At 36.4% G+C, this 19125-nt stretch overlaps 1 protein-coding gene across 4 annotated transcripts in view; it reads right to left on the bottom strand.

Moving 5' to 3' along the window:
• Nucleotides 1–19125, bottom strand: part of LOC129770051 (equilibrative nucleoside transporter 1) — a 70270-nt gene that overhangs the window by 18913 nt on the left and 32232 nt on the right. For 3 of the 4 annotated variants that reach the window (XM_055772661.1, XM_055772681.1, XM_055772672.1), the window contains exon 3: nt 1333–1440. In XM_055772661.1, coding sequence (XP_055628636.1) covers nt 1333–1440 — 108 coding nt within the window. Of the gene's footprint in view, nt 1–1332; nt 1441–16182; nt 16358–19125 lie in introns of those variants that run through there. The other variant, XM_055772654.1, reaches the window with a different exon arrangement.

The raw sequence follows: 19125 nt of genomic DNA, 5'->3' as shown, positions 1-19125 counted from the left end.
TGTGTCGTGTTCGATCAAGTTTCCTTTTAAGGTCAAAGAGGAATCCACCGAAAAATGGTACCGCTAAGAAGGCGATCAAGAAAGCGCCAGCATTAAAAAAGGCTATCGCAAGGCATAGAAGACCGCCGAGAAGAAGCTGAAAAGTGTCATCGCTGCTGGCAAATAATCTGCCACTGCAACCGGATAGAAGAAGGTGATCTGCAAGAAGAAATCTGCTGCTTTTGCTCGAAAGTAAAAGCCAACTTATCCTTATAAATCGATACACAGAAGCCGAAAACGCCGAGACCACCGAAATCAGCAGCAGCTTCGAGAAAAACTAACGTCGCCACGCACAACACGAGAGATTTTGGCAAATCAAATCAAGTTCTTTTCAAAACACCAACTTGCTTTGAGGCGAAAGAGTTTATAGAATATTGCGATCAAATACATTATTTTTGTAATTTCTTCGATCAAGTGCGATCAACGTAAGATTACGTCTCTCGGGAACTTATAAGGGATACAATGAATCTTGAGAAAGACAATTCATTCCCGCTCGATGTTTGCCGACAAACGATGTTCACTCAACAATTTCTCGAACGGGAGGTGGGTGTTGTGAGAAAGGACAGAGCGAACGCAACATATATGTAGACTAATTGGAAGCGACAGATATTTTGTCATTTAGGAAAGGTATACAAATTATATCACAAACAAAAAATTTGTTGAATATTTTTCATTCGCTAAATACAAGTTGCACGATGATGTGCACAAAGCGAATGACAATTTTGCTTTGCCAACCGTGTCTTGCATCACCCGCATATTAATCATGACATTTCATGCAGGTACCCGTATTTATAGATCTTTGTGATTCCAATAAATTGTTGTTGTTGTCTTCAGCTATAGAGACTTTAAACTATTTCAGTTCATTCGTCTCTATCAATTGTTTGCTTTCAAAACATATAACTCGAAGCATCTCGATGTTTTCCTAGAATAGTTATTGATCTTAATTGGATATACTCAAACAAAAACTCATTATCATGCTAGAATAAATCTGGATCAACATGTCAAAAGGGTCTATCTTTTTTGATCGATTCTCTTCATCTACATTCTCTTTCATTAATAACTCTACAGTACCAGAATTTTCGGATGTGTTCGACGATAAGGAGTGTGAAATGGGATCTCATTTGTCAAGCTACATGACAAAACTGGAGCAAAATGTGTCTGAAAGGCCGTGGTTATCGAAAGAGAAAGTCGGTGAAGAGAATCGATCAAAGAAGATAGACCCTTTTAACATGTTGATCTAGAAATATTGTTATCAAATATGGATGCACTCGAAAAAGAAGTTGAACAGCTTACCCTTGAAATTGAGTTCATCATTGGGAAGATTAGTTTCTTCCCAAGCCGGCGTGAGTCGGACAGGTTCCGTTGGCAGGAAAGGTGCTTTCTCCGTATCATGATTGGGACCTGCGAAATATATGAAAAAAAACATTTACTTTTCTGTGATACGCTCTTAACGATAAAACTTAAAAGTTCTAAAGAGCTGTCCATGTACACTTAGCTGTCATAGCAAATGCTTTTTATGAATCAAGCAGTAGTGTTGAATATCAAAATACGCTACAGGTCGGTTCAAATCCACTAATGTAGATGTTTCAAAACTATATCCTGTACTAGATTTTCTCATCTTTCAAATGGAAGCAACAGCCCTGCGTAGGGTAATTTTTTAATTGCTGCCAGTTTAAGGGGAACAGAGCCCGTAACAAAAGAGAAGTTCAACAACTCTGTCATTGTTGAAATTGGAACATATACGTAGAATACGTAGAATTGGAACATATACGATGAATCAAAAATTAAATTCTTCTTCCATATTCAAAAAAAAAAATATATATTTATATAAAGCAATCATAAAAAAATGTTTTGACTCGATTATATGCAGAATTCTATTATATACAGTGAAAAGGATTTGGCTGTAAACAATCGAGATTGCCCTGTATCCTAAAATTTTCTTCAATGCTATTCGAGTACATTCGGGTGCGATGATAGCTTTGAGCAAGAGATGACGCCACTAGGTCCTGTTTTTGGCTTGTTTTCTACATTAATAGACAGTGATACAAACTTGAATTCGTACGCCATGCAGATCCATTTTCCTTTCTTTTGGAGTATTCTATTCAAATAATTTTAATTTGACACTGCAATTCAATAAAATTCGTACGGTGTTTCAAATGATTTGAATTCGATTCCGAAAGAGTTGATCAATTTTATGATTCAATATTTTGTATGGTAATCTTGCTCATTGCAACTCCCTTCAGCCCTTTCAGAAGGCTATCTACGAGATTTTTTGTATACTCGGCAGTTTTCATCCATTCGGATATTCGGATTCGAGTTTGTATCACTGTATCTCACTAGCATATACAGTAGGGTGCTAATGAATGTATGGGAAAAAATCGACCCTACAATTTCAAAAAGATACCCTATACAAAATGTTTACTAACTCGAAAAAACACCCTATGCCAAATTTCAGCTCAATCGGACTTAAGGGAGAGTGGTGCAAAGCGGTCAAAGTTTGAGTTTTTTGAAAATAGAAAAATCAACAAAGGAGGGAGGTAAAGGAAATAGGGGGGTTCGAAAAAAAATTTTTAATGCCAAATGTTTTAAAATTGCATGAAACGTCGAGAGCTAATGTCATTTCGAATTATTTTTTGTCAAAAATCGACACTCTGGCACTTTTTCGGAATACGAGACGAAACGTATGGTTTTAAGAGCCAATAAAAATAATTATCTCGATTTTTCATTCGGAACTTGTTGCGAAATGATGATTTGCATGATAATATACCCTATGCAAAATATAAGCTCATTCGGACTTCATTTATTAGTGTTGCAGACGATAAAATTTGAGTTTTTTGAAAACCGAAAAATCACTGGAAATCGGGGTTTTAAAAAAAAATTGATGCCAAATATCTTAAAATTGCACATTGGCACATCGAGATTTACAGTTATCTCAAAAAAATTTTTGTTAAAAATTGAGCTTTCAGACGGAAAAACGACCAAGTATCAAAATTTTTTGTTTGCAATTTTCGACGGTTAATGCAATTTTAAGACATTTGGCACTAACAATTTTTTTTGAAAACCCCGATTTTCGGTGATCTTTAGTTTTTCAAAAAACTCAAATTTTTACGTCTATGACACCAATAAATGAAGCCCGAATGAGCTAATATTTTGCAAAGGGTATATTATCGTGCAAATCAACATTTCGCAGCAAGTTCCGAATGAAAAACCGAGGTAACTATTTTTATTGATACCCAAAACCATACGTTTCGTCTCGTATTCCGAAAAAAAAAACTAAGTTCCAGAGTGTCGATTTTTGACAATTTTTTTTTCAGAAATGACACTAGATCTCGACGTTTCATGCAATTTCAAGACATTTGGCATAAAAAATAAATTCGAAAACCCCTATTTCCTTTACTCCCCCCTTGGGTGATTTTTCGATTTTCAAAAAACTCAAACTTTGACCGCTTTGCGTCGATCTCCCTTAAGTCCGATTGAGCTAATATTTGGCATAGGGTGTTTTCTCGAGGTAGTGAACATTTTTTATGAAGTAACTTTTTGAAATTAGAGATGACCATTTTCATTGGCACCCTAATATACAGCCTATCGCAAAATTGAAATTGAATTTTCCGGTTTTTCGGGTGATTGGACAGCACTTGAAATCGGAAGTGGCTACACGAAAAACTGTTTGATAAAAATGGTTGCTTTTGTAAAAAAGCGCCATAAGGGGCAAACCGTTCACGAACGGTACGAAAGAACTAGTTCGCCGAAAAGAGTGAACGAACGGTTTGTGAACGAACTGATTCCGTAAGAACGGTTTGCGAGTGAACTGTTTGAGAGTGAACTGTTAGAGAGTGAACTGTTTGTGTACGAACTGTTTGCGAGTGAACTGTATGGGAAAGAACTGATTGAGAGTGAACTGTTTGGGAACGAACTGTTTCAGAACGAAGTGTTTGCGGGCAAATTGTTTGCGAACGAACGAGTGCAGCTGAACTGATTTGCGCTGGACGGAATGGATAAATATAACGAGAACGCTTGTAAGTAAAATAAAATGATTTGTCATTCATGAGCAAGATGCATGTAACGCAGGGTTTATTTCGTTAATGTATTCTCAATTTTGGGTTAAAAATTAAATTAGATTTTCGTAGCTTTAAAAGCAAAACATCATATACATATATATCAGAAAAAAATCTGGGGGAAGCTGGGGCGATTTATGGATTAGGTAAACATAAAATTTTATAGTGAGGGCATGTTGAAAAAAAAGTTTTTTCGATGCTCTCAATTCATTGTTTGGCCTATTGCGTGTACGTGTTATCGTGATTGTTTGTATGATTGATTGTTAGTTAAAATCGCTGCTGATTTTTTTCCCTGAATGAACATTATGAAATATGATCTTACATGGAACCTGCGTGTTGTCCAAAAAAAGAATATGAAAAATTGCACATATTTTGTGCGCATCAAATTATTGTATAAACTTTTGTCGAACGATAAACATATTTTCACATAAAGTTTGCGACTTTTAGTGAAGCAGCTTATCTTTCCCCACTAACTTTCAAAAATATAAATCCCATACGTACACTATCCAATCCAACGATATCAATTAATAGCTGTCTATTGAGTTCCAGCCAACATTCTATGTTGTTCTTAATATCGCTGAACGAAAGAGCGAAAGAACGGTTCAAAAGAACTGATTTACTTAGCAACGGTTATGAACGGTTAGTGAGTGAACCATTCATCAAAGTGAACTGTTTTGCCCATCTCTATTTTGTATCATCAGATGTGTCAAAAAAGTGGACTTCATGGTGGTCCAGATCATGATTGTGAGCAGTGTTGCCACATTTAAATCTGTACCAGAGGTGTTACAAATCTTTCTCATCTGTACTTTTGTTCCAAAAATCTGTACCATCGGAAATATTCGTAGTAGAAAAAACCTGTTTTCTTAGTATGAAAACATACTCATTTATTTACTACAAATTCACTACATTTACATTTGCAAGTCATTCTTGTGTTTGATGATGCTTATACATCGGTTTTCTGAATCTAGACTGCATACTATCATTTATAAAAATTTTCAAGCTGCCACCACGATGTTTGATCAAAACTTTTGATCTCAAAATAACATTCATCGTATCGTTGCTGAACCGATTTCGAAGTTTATTTCTGTTCTGATCAGGGCTCAGCATAGTCATAGTCAACTGAGGATAATCGGCTGACTAACCGACTGACTATATCCATAGTCAGTCGGTAAATGACTTTTGGCTCTTCACGCAGTTTCTCCGCCAAAACGACTGAACAGTCAGTCAGACGTTTAGTCGCTAGTTTCGTCGTCGTTTAGTCGTTTAGTCGACTCGACTATATCATTCCATTTTCCCCAGTCAAATTGTCCTCATTGCATTTTGAAGTGACTTCCCCCAAAACGAATTCGTTCCTCTCTCTCTCACCCATGCACGTTTGCATGCATCGATGTTTGAGTTCACCGGAGCTTGACAAACGCTACAGGTGAGCTAGATTTTTTTTGTAGCGTACACGAAAACTACTCACACGTATAAAATAGCGTGCAGTGTGTGTGCGCTATTTTGCACGCCTAATACTTGTTAAGGAATGAAATAGTTATGCCAAGTTTGTCACCCTAACGTGATCCACACTGTTGTACTAAAGACAACACAGTCTTTCTCTTTCGCAACAATGATCGCTCGCTCGCTGGTTGCCAATAGGAGAATTGTTCTATATTCACCACTGACCATTGGTATCGTATAAAATACCAGTGGCAGTGGCAGTCAAGTCAGTCACAAAAAGAACATCGGATAGATCACATCTCGAATTTATTAAACTTGCTTATACCCGTTTCGAAATACAGTGTTTCTTTGAACCGCGAAATCAAATAGTTTTTTTTTCCAATTGTGGAATCCAACGGCTAGATCTAATCTTGAACATACTAACTAATACTAATGCGAGGACCTTTATATCATACTTGATAAATGTCTAAGTTCGTTGGTTTGAGTTCACGATGGGTAGAAAAAAAACCGTCCATTGATGGGGTAACTACTTTTTTGCATCAGGAATCAAGTTTTCGTTCCTCTTTATATGGACGTGCGTACGCGTGTACAAAATTAGTATCAGGGGAAAATGGAAATGTGGATTGAAGTCAGTTGAATGAAGAGGCAGATTTGTATTCATTAGTCGAGTCAGTTAAAATAACCACTGACTGGACTAGTTCACCAGTCATCCTCGCTAGTCAGCGCTAGTCAATTCATTTTCTAGTCAAGTCGTTTTTTGTTGGCGGCGACTGCCGAAGCAACCTAGTCGAAGCGAAGCTACTGGGAGTAGAGTCGTTCTTCATTTTCCCCTTCGAAGATTTCGGGCCCTGGTTCTGATAATATTCAGAAAAAAAAATCGCTCGACAGTTTCCGAGGAGTGAGGTATAGCGAGAATGTTACAAACATGGCATCGTAGCGCCAAAAATGCTAGCGAACCGTCAATTCTTTTCAGGCATCTAATTTTTGTCCACCAATCTTGTACATGCTCGTCTTCTGGAACTGTAATTTCCTTACGGAGTAATTTTACCTTTAGGATACGGAATTCATTCTCCAGATCTCATCATGGAACCGTGGAAACGCCTGAAACACATTTTTTCTGAATTCCCCTGAATTACCTATATATGTCCCTCAAAACATGCTCAACTAGCACACAAAACATGCATAACTAGCACTCAAAACCAAGGAATGACGTGTACATTTGAATACAAGTAGATCTGGGCAATCGATTTTCGTCAAGCGCATTACGGAATTCGAAACCTCCCCCATTATCACGGTCGCACCGTCCGATGCGAATCCTTTTAGACGATCCTTGTAAAAAAATTCGTCCTAATGAAACTGATCATTTTTCATTAGATTTTTGACGAAAATTTGCATTTTTGTACGGACTTGTGAAAATGCAATGAAGAATTGAATTTGAAAAAAAGTTGATGGGTTAGGGCGTAGGAGCACGCAAAAGGACTTGACAAAAGACTGCGAGATTGTGTGTAGTAATTGCATTTCAATTGAGTTTTTTCATTGCTCAAAATCTGTTTTTTTCCCTCCTGATACATAAAATGGATGCTCTGAAAAAACCGTATGAACTTCCTTCCTGTATGAACTTGTGTCCTTTATGGGTTAGATGAGACAACGTGGTAGAATACGGAACCACATTCTGTTCAAAAATGTACACAAAATATCATTTATCATTGTTAAACACTAGTTTGAATAGTGTAGATTTACATAAATATAAGCCTAAGACAAATAAATATCAACTACAGAAATATATTATATATATTTATAAATATATATTATATAAAACTAGCATTTTCTCCTTCGTTGCACGTTGACCGGAACATTGTTTGTAGGGGGTTGTAATAACTTTATAGCCAGTTGATGTATATCATTTTTTTTATCTTGAGAAGTTCGTGTAGCTGCTGTAGTGAAGAGATCTCATTGAGTGCTAAGTTCTGCTTATGTATAGGAAATGGAAAGAAGAATGCTCTGAAAAAACCATGCAAAGAAGAATGCAATTGCATTCGAGGAAGCGAAACGGGCTTCTAGGAAGACATATGTGAAGAACATAATATTAAGATCACGACTACTCGAGCTCTCATAATCTGATATGCGTGAGTATACCCATCGAACTTCTAATTCAGCAGCGAGTTAAATTCTTTGATTGCATTTTTTACATAACCAAACAACATGCTCGATATTACGACATCCTAGACCACAATTACATGAATTTTTAGTAGCAAGACCTTCATGATAAAGACAGGAATTGAACCCGAATTGATTGAACTTTGGGGATAATAGAGCAAAACCATCTTCCAAGATTATCCCTCCATTGATTCTGCCAACTTATAAAACTTATAAATGCCTAATTGTGCGAAAAATGGAGAATAACTCGTGATACGCATCAACTCATATCGTGTACTAACGCCGAATCGTAGGCCAAAAAGATTGCTTGTTACGTCGGGAGGAACGAGTGTTTAATCGTCAAGTTGTTTAACTTTTTTACTACATTTTGTGTTCGTGTTTCAAGCCAAAAATATGCTGCATGAATTTCCTGTCTCATGGCATATAACACAACATAGAGTAGTGCGCGGCAAAGGTGCGCACGGGACAAAAGTGCGCATTGTACGCACAGTGTATTCGTTTGATACATTATTACACCAGCAACTCACACATATAAACAAGATACATTCCATGAAAGTGGCAAAAAGTTATGAGGTAAAAAGAGTTTTGCGATGTTTGATCTATTTTTTTCAATTTTGGAGATGATGATTAACTTACCTAAAATAACTAGAAAGTTCGAAACTACACTGTCAAGGAAACCTTCATTCTATAGTAGATGATAGTGCGTATTCGTTTTTGTGAAAAAGTTCAAGAGCTTTTTTTGAAAAAATCGATTAGTTCAAAAATTGCTTATGGGGCAAAGGTGCGCAGTAGCTGTGGGGCAAAAGTACGCACCAGAGTTTTGCTCTGAAAAAAAATGTTTTCAACCAAATTTTTAACGGGACCCATAAGAAGAAAACTGATTTGAAGAAATGCACTCCAGACATGCTCAAATGGCCCGACAGAGGTTCCGGAAGGGAGTCTCGAAGCGTCGAATTGCGGCAGACCTCGATATTTCTGAATTAGCTCTGAGGAAGAGGCTCATATCAGTGAGTGATTTATGATTTGAATCTTCTTTTATTGACATTTCTACTTCTACTGGGATGTGCCAGCGAGCACCTAGAGCGGTTCAGACAAGTATTTACAAGTGAGCTGTCTGAGGATCTGGCGGACCACTGCAAAGCACTGGACAAAGCTTTCAATGGTATGACTCTCAAGGTTTTAAGTCGGGAGCCAATAACCTCCAGCACGAATTCAACAAAGTTGTACAACTGGCAGAAAGAGATTGGGCTTCTTGCTTCATGAGGAACCATCGTCTGTCTCTTCAAACCCCACAACAGCGCAACGAAGCAACAGTGCTCCAAGGCAAAGCGTCGGAAGCCTTAGAACCAAATCCAAGATTAGGAAGAAAAATAGACAATTGCTTAAAAATAATTCAAAATAAATTTCTAATATATTAAAAAAAATATTTCCACCATGCATTCAATTCAATAACGGTTATGTTTCGTTTATGTTTATGTTTTCACAATGAACTTCAAACAAATATCGTTTTTGTTTTCAACAATGAGTTTCAAATAAATCAAGTTAAGGTAACTATGCTTTAAATCCGTTGCTCCGTTCTCAAGTTAAATTGTGAGGAACGGACACCAAATCATTTTTAATTAATATAGATCAAGTTTATAAAAGCATAGTTTTTTTTTTCCAAAATATATATTTTTATAACGCCATATGAGCCTTTATAAAAATATATATTTTGGAAAAAAAAACTATGCTTTTATAAACTTGATCTATATTAATTAAAAATGATTTGGTGTCCGTTCCTCACAATTTAACTTGGGAACGGAGCAACGGATTTAAACAGTCAGTTTCAGGATTGATGCGTCTTAGTTTGCATCAGGTTGATATGTCAAAAAAGAAATTATATACCGCGAGTATAGGTTATGTATTATTATTATAGAAATAATTTCTATGGGAACTTGAGTGATCGAAGTGATTTATATCAGGGATGTCCAAACGGTAGTCCGCGGTCTACCGGTCGCCCGCGTAAGTATTCTTAGAAGCCCGCCAGCTGGTCCAGGATAGTGTCACCTCTAAAATTAGTTGTAAGAGTAGATATACCTTCATTAAAGTTTCCGTTTTTATATATATTTTTCCAGATTGTTAGTTATTTTATATTAACACAACCAGTTGTTCGACCATAACTTGTAATAAAACAAAAAATTGTCACTAGGAACAATTTCTACAATTTTTTCTCCATGCATTTCATTTGCTGGATGACCATTTGAAAATGCTGGATACATCCATCATAAGATTTGTAAAATCAAGAAGAATTAAATTTTTGGAGAAAACTTCGCCTTTGAAGACTGCGAATGCGAGTTTTAATGAAGTATTGTTATTTTTCTTTAAAAGATGAGATGAGTAATATGAATTAATTGTGCTAATTTCTTTCAAGAAATATAGTCATGAATAGAACAACAGAGATGAATGAGAAACTTATATATTGGGCCCTATTATGGAGTCTAGTTGAACAGAATTTTGCTCGTCATCTCTATTTTGCTGTTATAGATAATGAAAGCTGTCGGCATAATTTTTCGAGCTGTTTGATTTGCTTGTTGCTTCTTCTTGAATGGCGTTAACGTTCCCTTGTGGAATTTTTGCCGTCTCAACGTATGCATTAACTAGCGTCATTTTATTAATACTTGGTTGAGATTTCTTAAGCCAAATAACACGCCTTGAATGTATTCCGAGGGGCAAGCTCTTGAATACGCGTGACCACAGTGCGAGTCGAAGGAAATTTCTTTGACGAAAAATCCCCCGGCCAGAACGAGAATCGAACCCGAACACCCGGCATGTGAGATGTGAGACGCTAACCACTCGGCCACGGGTGCATTTGCTTGTTGCATTCCTAATATTTTGCTTTGGGAAACAATTCAACAGCTTTTCGAAATATGCAATTTGCAACACATGACGTTCGAGCAAGAACTCGATTCGATAAGATTCTATTGATTTACAAAATACGAAAATTTGCTCGGTGTGATAGTTATAGGGATCTAATTGACCGTTCGATTTAATGTACATAATAAGGGCCAATATTTCCGATAGATAATTCTTATTAGTGATGAAATGGATAGTAGTTTAACCAGCTACCGGATATCTGGCAAGCTTCGAGGCCGGATGGCAGGATATTCAGCTTCTTATTTGCATATACGAAACTAGGAGAAATTGCATGTGTGCATGAAGCAAATAAATGTTTATATTTTTTAAGTAAACATAAGGAACTATGATTAAATTATCCGTATAGAATGAATAATCCCTAATAGAGTATTAAGTTTTCTGCATAGAATATTGAACAGTTTTTTTTTGTTAAGGATTTTCTATTACAATTATGAAATTTTTGTGGATATATTAAAATAATTTTAATACCAGTCGAGTAAGAGTAGGAACTATGAATTTATATAAACAAAGAACATTAATCAACTATTTTCATTCTGATTTGAAAATTTGAAACCGTCTTCAGGGATGACAATCTGAGACTTACTTCACCACAAATCAAATTAAACGAAGCAATTAAGACGAAACAAAATTATATGTCACACACGAAGCTCATGACATCTTTTGAAACAGTTTCAACGAAGTGGCAAATAAAAATTATAGTCAGTTTCCATTAAAAAAAATCCATTACTAACGAAATCGACTGTCATGCGAAAACATTTCGAATCGATCGAAACCACCGTCAAAATCACGTCACGTCACGTCACGTCATCAAAATCTAATCAGTACCCTTAATTCGCAAGGTTCGCTACAGTTCATCTTTCAGTTCCTTGCAGTAGTGTTTACAGTGAAAGAAAAAACTTGTTCTCTGAAACAAGCCTGGAGTACGAAGCAAATGCTTTGCTTCGTCGTTTAAAAAACATTATAATAAAAGTAATAGCGTTAATGAATTAATGTTATGACTTAATATTAACCTAATTTTGAAAAAAAAAGACTCATCTTCTGTTAATGAAAAACAATTGATTTTTTTTCTAGTATCCGGAATCCGGTCGGATAGCAAATATTGGCCGGATAGTTACCGGATATCTGTTCCATCTCTAGTTCTTGTACCTTTTGGTAGTTGAGGAATATAATTATAATTTTGGGTGTATTTTTATGAAAAATAAATGATTTATATGTTTTATATGTTAACTTTACGGAAAACAAAGTATAACATACAATTATTTTGTAACCGATAATTATTTTATTATATAGATACTCGGTCAGTGATACCCCCTATACATAACATACGGTGTCACTGACCGAGAATCAATAATTTTGTTTTGAGGAGGCTGTGTTAACATGTTAACCCCCACGTTGAGCTGCATTTTTTAATCAATGTCACTGACTACTGACGAGGCACGTTAGTCACTTCCTACTGACAAAATTCTCGGTTATATGGTGACTAACAGAGTACGATGCAACAATTTGCCTGTTACTGAGTTTTGTCAATACGCTTTGACCGATCAAGTAGGCGGTAAAATTGTCCATAATTAATTGATAACTGTCGCAGATTGCATTTCATTTTCCCTGGACACTGAATTTTCCGCCTTTTTTGCGCCGATCTCACCGGACCGACAGCAGATTTTTCGTTCGGATAGTGTCGGCATTGGGAACGGCAACAACAAAGTTACAAAATGATTTTTAGAAAAGCCCACTATCGATTCGCTAGGGCCGACACGGGCCAGACGAAAAGTTCATTGTCGGTCCACTATTTCGGTCGGAATATTTTCTGGAATTTTTTAATTTATTTATAGGTATCTTTTTTACTTTAAATACCAAATACCTTCTTGAATGGTGTTATCGTTCCCTGTGTAACTTGTGCCGTCTCTAAAATATGCGTGACCTCAGTGCAAATCGAAGAAAATTTCCCGGCCAGAACGGGAATCGAACCCAAACACCCAAATACCAACTACCAATAACCCCTAAAAATACAAAATAGCAAAATTATAAAGCCACGCACGAGTTATACAAGTTATCATTTGGCGCGCGATTACAGGAGGGTTAAAATTTCGTTCTATCATCCCGTACTAAATACATTTTATAATGTCTTTTTGAGACAGTCAACGTTGGGTGACCCCAGCCTAACATTTGAACAATTAGTCGCCCGGAATGCCCAAAAGTATGTTCCACCAAAACTCCCACTCATCTCCACCCATAAAACATCATACTGCATTTCCCCACAGGATGGTGTCTACACACTCTGGTAATGATGCTTCTTCCGCTGATAATGATAAAGCATTTATTTTTGTTACAAGTTACCCTACAAGTACAATTTAATAAGTGCGCACTTTTGCCCCCACTCCACTTCAGATTGCAGTAAGTTTTGCGCAATTTGAAATGTTTCAATGTTGCAAAAACTTCGTTTTGGTTAATCAATTTACACTTTAGTTCGCTTTCGTCGTATTCGTCGCTCATTCCTATTATTTTAATGGTTGGTTTCATGTTCTCGCGCACTTTTATCTCAAACCGACTTCCTAGTTGTTTGTCAACTGTCTCTTCAAGATGCTTGATTGACGCATCATCCTTCAGAGCTACTATGACCGACCCATCTTTACTACTTGTCACCCGTCTAACGTTCATATTTTTCAAATTTCTATAGAAACATTAACGTTTGTTTGGGTCTTCGTAGCCGCATTAGTTGCGCATTCACTTACTAAGCGATCGATCGTGAGTTCAAAACTCAGGGTTGTATTGTCATAAAATACCTACGTCTACCCAACAATCATCAGTGATGGAGATTGATTCACGGTCGGAATCCTGGCCTGAATCCATACAAGCTCTGCTTGTAACAAGAAATATCGGGCTATTGAGCTATTATTAACACAAAATGATCATATCAACTGTCTTCGCTGTCCGGTCAAACTGAGTAATGGAACAGAAAGAATACTCTTACGCTCATGGCTACTGTGTAATATACCATATGTATAGATATGATAAACATTTAACATGTACACAATTAAACCCGCCCCTGTTACGGCTAAAATGTTAATGAGCCTAGATAAAAAAATAAACCAATGGGATGAACAAAAATAACATTTTTCCGAAACATTATACACTCCGTTGAATCTTGACTTGTTGGAACTGATTGCGAGTCCAGACAGCTGACCAACTGATTCAACCTGGGGTATAAACGTGTCAACCTGAATCTGCAATGCCACAACACAGAAAAATATTTTTGAATTATAAGAATATTTTTCTCTGTTATGATCTTTTGGGAAGATGAATTTACAAATCTTCCGGTTGAGCTATTCGTAGCTTCATACCGGTTTCCACATTTAACTTCTGAGAATGCTTTTATTTTATTCGAGAAAAATAACTCTTCGATCTCAAATTTATTTTTGCTTGTCAACGCGCGTAGGCACAAACTATTGAGATTTCACAAACATCGTTTGAGTTTTAGATCTACAGCTAAAGGAGAAAAAACAAATGACATACCATCACTATAGTCGGAAGAATAAAAATACAAATACCCTTTTAGAAATACTCCTCATACATACATTGACCAATCGAAAATATCGATTATGTTGAAAATTTTTGCTTACTACATTTGGTACAGTCTACATGCAGAGATCGTTTATGATGGCCTATCTATTCCAGTATGACCTGGAATTGAGCGTCGACGGCGGCGAAACAACTCTCTATCACACGGAGTGATAAATATGACAGGGATCAAGTTCAATGGATAAATTAAATTTTACAAATTGACTGTTATTGAATAGAGTTGGACGCGCGTTGGAGCATGCTTCGCTTCTGCTCATATTACGGTAGTCAGGCGAATGGGAATTTCATCGAGTAAAATAGATACTGCATAGTATTTGAAATGGACAAACACAGAGTGGCTCGATTCGACACTTTAGGATTCAATTCAATCACTGTACTACAAGAACGTAAATGAATGGTATCTGCTAAGTAATTGAACTGCAAATAATCATTAGAGTGTTATGAGTGGATGCCTATTGCTTATGTTCTCATAATATGTGTATCTCAATGTGCAATATACAATATTAGGTACCAGATATTTTCAATGACTAGAAATTTACTATATTTTTTTAGATGCTTTAACTTATTTCATCGTAACCACCACTTTTCACTGCAGTCATTTATAGGAAAACGGTGGAAACACAGTTGCACACCTATTAATTCACACCGTTTGGTCGATTATTTTCTCCTTCATTCCCTTCTGTTCCGAAGAATATTGCAGTTAACTGCTTGTTTACTTTTAAGAAACAATTAATTAAAAATTACGATTTTCCAACACCACTTAATTATCAAACTTTATTTCGGATTAAGACACTTAGGGGAAAAGGGGGGAATTTGGACCACCTAAGCAAATCGCATAATATTTCCAAACCAATATGGTCTAAATAAAAAATGTCACATTATATACTGAGCTACACTTGTTTTCTCTCAATCAATATTGTTGAATCATTTTATCAAGCTTCAAATTACGTAATATATCATAAAAGAGATGATTTCTGAACATTTAAATTTGATGCGGGGTGATTTGGACCGTCTGTGGGGTGATTTGGTCCAGCGTGTGTTTCATCGAAAAAAACATACTTATGTTTATGTAAATTATTTTGGAATAATATTATAATCAGTAACAGTGTTATGGGATCGATACCAGGTGTCTTGGCCAGATTCCAGACCGGAAAAATTGGATTGAGACCATCTCGAATTCTGCATGGATCTTTTCACTGTTTTTCGAGCATTTTCAAACACTTTCGAGGAAAGTCCGTTCAAGCTCTCCCTTCTTCCAACGTTGTCTGCCCATCCTTTTTTGTAATTCAGCGGCATCTGGAATCAATTAGACCAAAGAAAAGCCTCAAACCTGTAGGACCAATTCACCCCACAGAAACGTGTCCATGTCACCCCACACAACATGCAAAAATTAAAATGCAATTAATTCCATTTATTGTTATCAAACTGACAGTTTCGCTGTATCAAATTGTTCCTCTTCTGTAGACGAACAGAACTTTACTGCACAATACACGAAAAGTTTGTTTAATCAGCGGGGAAAACCTTAAAACCACGATCGGAAAATTCACATTTTTTGACAATCAAAGTGCTTGTTGTGTTCATGCTACCATTTCCTCCCACCTGTCGAATTCTACCAAAGTTTTTTTTACGTTAGGTACATACGGTTCAACAGTAGAAGGAGATGACATTATAAAAAATCCAAGTTGAGCCGTACTTTTTGAGATAAAGGGGTGATCCAAATCACCCCATATGTCCAACTCACCCCGTGTTACCCTACTACCGCACTAATGGATGTTTAAAGCTTTTTCAAGTCAAGTTCAAGTAACAAATGTATTCTCATAAAGATTCTGCGACTTAGATTGGATCTTAGCGTGGACCCAATTCTTCAAAGCGACTGAACATAAGATAATTATGAACAGATCATGAAATGTATAACAATCTGTCAATGCTATTTTGTGATATTCCTCATTCTCATAGGATTGGTGACTGCTGTGTTAACCGTCCTCCAGAACAAAATTACCCGTTTCAAACCTCCCGATCCAACAATGAACTGTTCGATCACTTATGGCACCACTTCCATACGCAGTACAAATCTCAGTTGCAGTATGCTTATCACTATCACATAACTTATTAGCACAATGAAGCTGTATACGTCGAAAATATCTTCTTCGATTATTCATACTTAAAAACTATCTCTCAGCAGAAAGACACGAAAAAGACAGCAATAAAAATGAATCGCATACTACGAGGGCTTGATGACAACTAAAGATTGAAAGATTAAGTTTCCTGTTTGTAGAAACATTACCAGATAAAGCAACTGTGTGCAGTGCAGATAGCGGAAGACAACCGGCAACCTGATGCTAAAATAAACATATGTTATTTGCTGTATTTAAAGGGATCGAATGTTTGAGATTGAGATAAATTCAAAATATTATTGATATACGAAAATAATAAATTGATAATAAAGAAAATATTTCCGTTTCAATTTTACGTTTTCTTTTTCTTATTTCAATCAAGAACGAGTAAGATTCCCAGAATGAAGCGAAAATGCATTTTTTTTCAAATCGACACAGGTAATTTCGAAGATAGCTATGCATTTCGGTTATCATATCTATGTGACGCTACCTGAGGTAAACCAGGTGAAAATAAACTAGATGTGTGACTCATGAATTCTGACAACTGAAGAAAAACTCAAATTTTAACCTCGGCGACCTGAGATGCCAACCCTCCTGATTTTTCAGGATTTCCCAGACTTTTTGGCACGTACCCTGATATCCTGACAAATATTCAATTTTACCTGAATATTCGTTTATACATTTCCTGATATTTCCATAAAACTCATCATTAAAATATAATATCATCATAAGATACGGGGTTTTTCAATACTTTTCATTACTAAAAAAAGTGTTCTTCTATTACGTAGAATACATATTCGATACGGAAAAGTAAACTTTCATTCGTAGTTTTTATATGAAAGCGTCTTTATTCCACCTAAAACATCCGTTATGATTTTAATTTCACAATGACAGAACACGAAGCTAAATTACGTCAGCCATATGTTTCGTCTCGTATTCCGAAAAAAAAGTCCCATAGTGTCGATTTCTAACAATTTTTTTTTTCGAGATGACAGTAGATCATGAAACGCAATTTTGAGACATTTGGCAACCATTTTTTTTGTTTTAAATTCCGATTTTTCGATTTTTCAAAAAACTCAAACTTTGACCGCTTTGCGCCACTCTCCCTCAAGTCCATTTGAGCTGATATTTTACATAGGGTTTTTTTTCGAGGTGGTGAACATTTTTTGGGGGCAACTTTTTGAAATTCCCATTTCCATGACCATTTTCATTAGCCCCCTAGTAAATAGCTTACCAGAACAAAAATCGTAGCTTTTAAATCAAAATGAACTTAAGTGATACAACATGGAATGTAGATCGCAGAATAGAAAAGTTTAGTGCGCATACAACAAAGTACTCGGTGATCATTTCCAGCAGTTTTTCTATACGAACGAAGACAGTGAAATGGAAATGCGGACGGCTAAATATATGAATTGTGAACGATTCAATCTCATCAGTACTGTCAACGTTATCAGTGAACAATTGTTTCTTGTTTATTACAAACCACTGATATTAAATAATTTTGGAAATGCTTATCAGCCGGCTAAATGCCCGATTTAGGATGGACGTAGTTATTGCGAGGTTCATTTTTGGTACTGGAATCTGGCATTGACAAATCTGGCGAGCTTTTATAGGTTACTTCGTATTTACGGACGGCCAAGATCATTCGATCAAGGTCTTTCGAGTGTCGAGTGTTGATGTTCAGTTCAAAAGATTATCGCAATGCTACGTGCCAATGATCCTTAATGTCTTATCAAGGTGGTCCTATATGAGAGCAACAAGAGGGGCTTGGCCAATATGAGGCGATTTTTTTTAAATTACTTTGAGATCACAAAAAAATACCATTACGAAAAGAACGTCTCGAATAGAATTTTGAAATTCTGCAAGCTGTATCAGAACGTTTTTAGGTACAGTTTTCGTACAGTTTTGGTTATCGTTTCTAACCTAACAGTTGTAATCATATAATAAGAGTTCGGAATCGATTCCCGTCGGGGGATTTTTCGCCAAAGAAATTTTCTCCGACTTGCATTGTGGTAGCGCGTAAAGCTTGGCACTAATCAATACATTCAAGGCGGTGTTATTTGGCATAGAAATCTCAGCTAACTACTAAAAAAATACCGCAAGCAATACTACGTTGAGACGGCGAAGTTCCTCTAGGAATGTTAGTGCCACCGAAAAAGAAGAGAAATCTTAAAAATTATTAAAAACGAATGAGCCACAGCCGTTAACCTTTCACTACGAGCGTCGCCTATAGACGACATCAGCATGATACTGCACATCGATCACACCAGCGCGATATGCATACTTTTCGGCGTAGTGCTCCGTTCAGCGGCAGTACTCCGGCGGAGCACACTGCCGTAGTGAAAGGGTTAAGCCATAAAAAAGGTTATTACGCTATAGCACCGCATTTGAAATGTAACTTATTCTTTTTCTAACTTGTTCGAATTTTCTTTGAGCTCAAATTTATTACGTATAAACTGGTGGCAACTAAATTTTTGGATTTTTTTTGAGGCCCCTATGCTCAACAAAAAAGGAGCTCAGAGAGAAATGAGAGTGTGATATGATAGCTCTCTTCTCTTTCTGTTAGTATTTTTTTGTTTTGTATATGCTTGCTCAGTTTTGCTCAAAGTGCCATTGAAACAAAAAGCATTTCGTGAGGGCGTAAATTTTGCAAAGTATACGGTTGAACATTTCAAAAGCGAAAATGGTGCGAATTTGACTGTTTACTATATCCTAAAATCCCCAACAACTACCAACCAGAATCATGGACGCAACAGGCCTTCGTTCTCTTTTTCGTGCCTTCGACAAAAAGGATTCTTTGAGCCAACACATTTCGACGCTGAAATTCC

This window comes from Toxorhynchites rutilus, chromosome 1 (assembly GCF_029784135.1).
Source record: "Toxorhynchites rutilus septentrionalis strain SRP chromosome 1, ASM2978413v1, whole genome shotgun sequence".
NCBI classification, from domain to species: Eukaryota; Metazoa; Arthropoda; class Insecta; order Diptera; family Culicidae; genus Toxorhynchites; species Toxorhynchites rutilus.
This window is presented reverse-complemented; position numbering and strand designations above follow the sequence as displayed.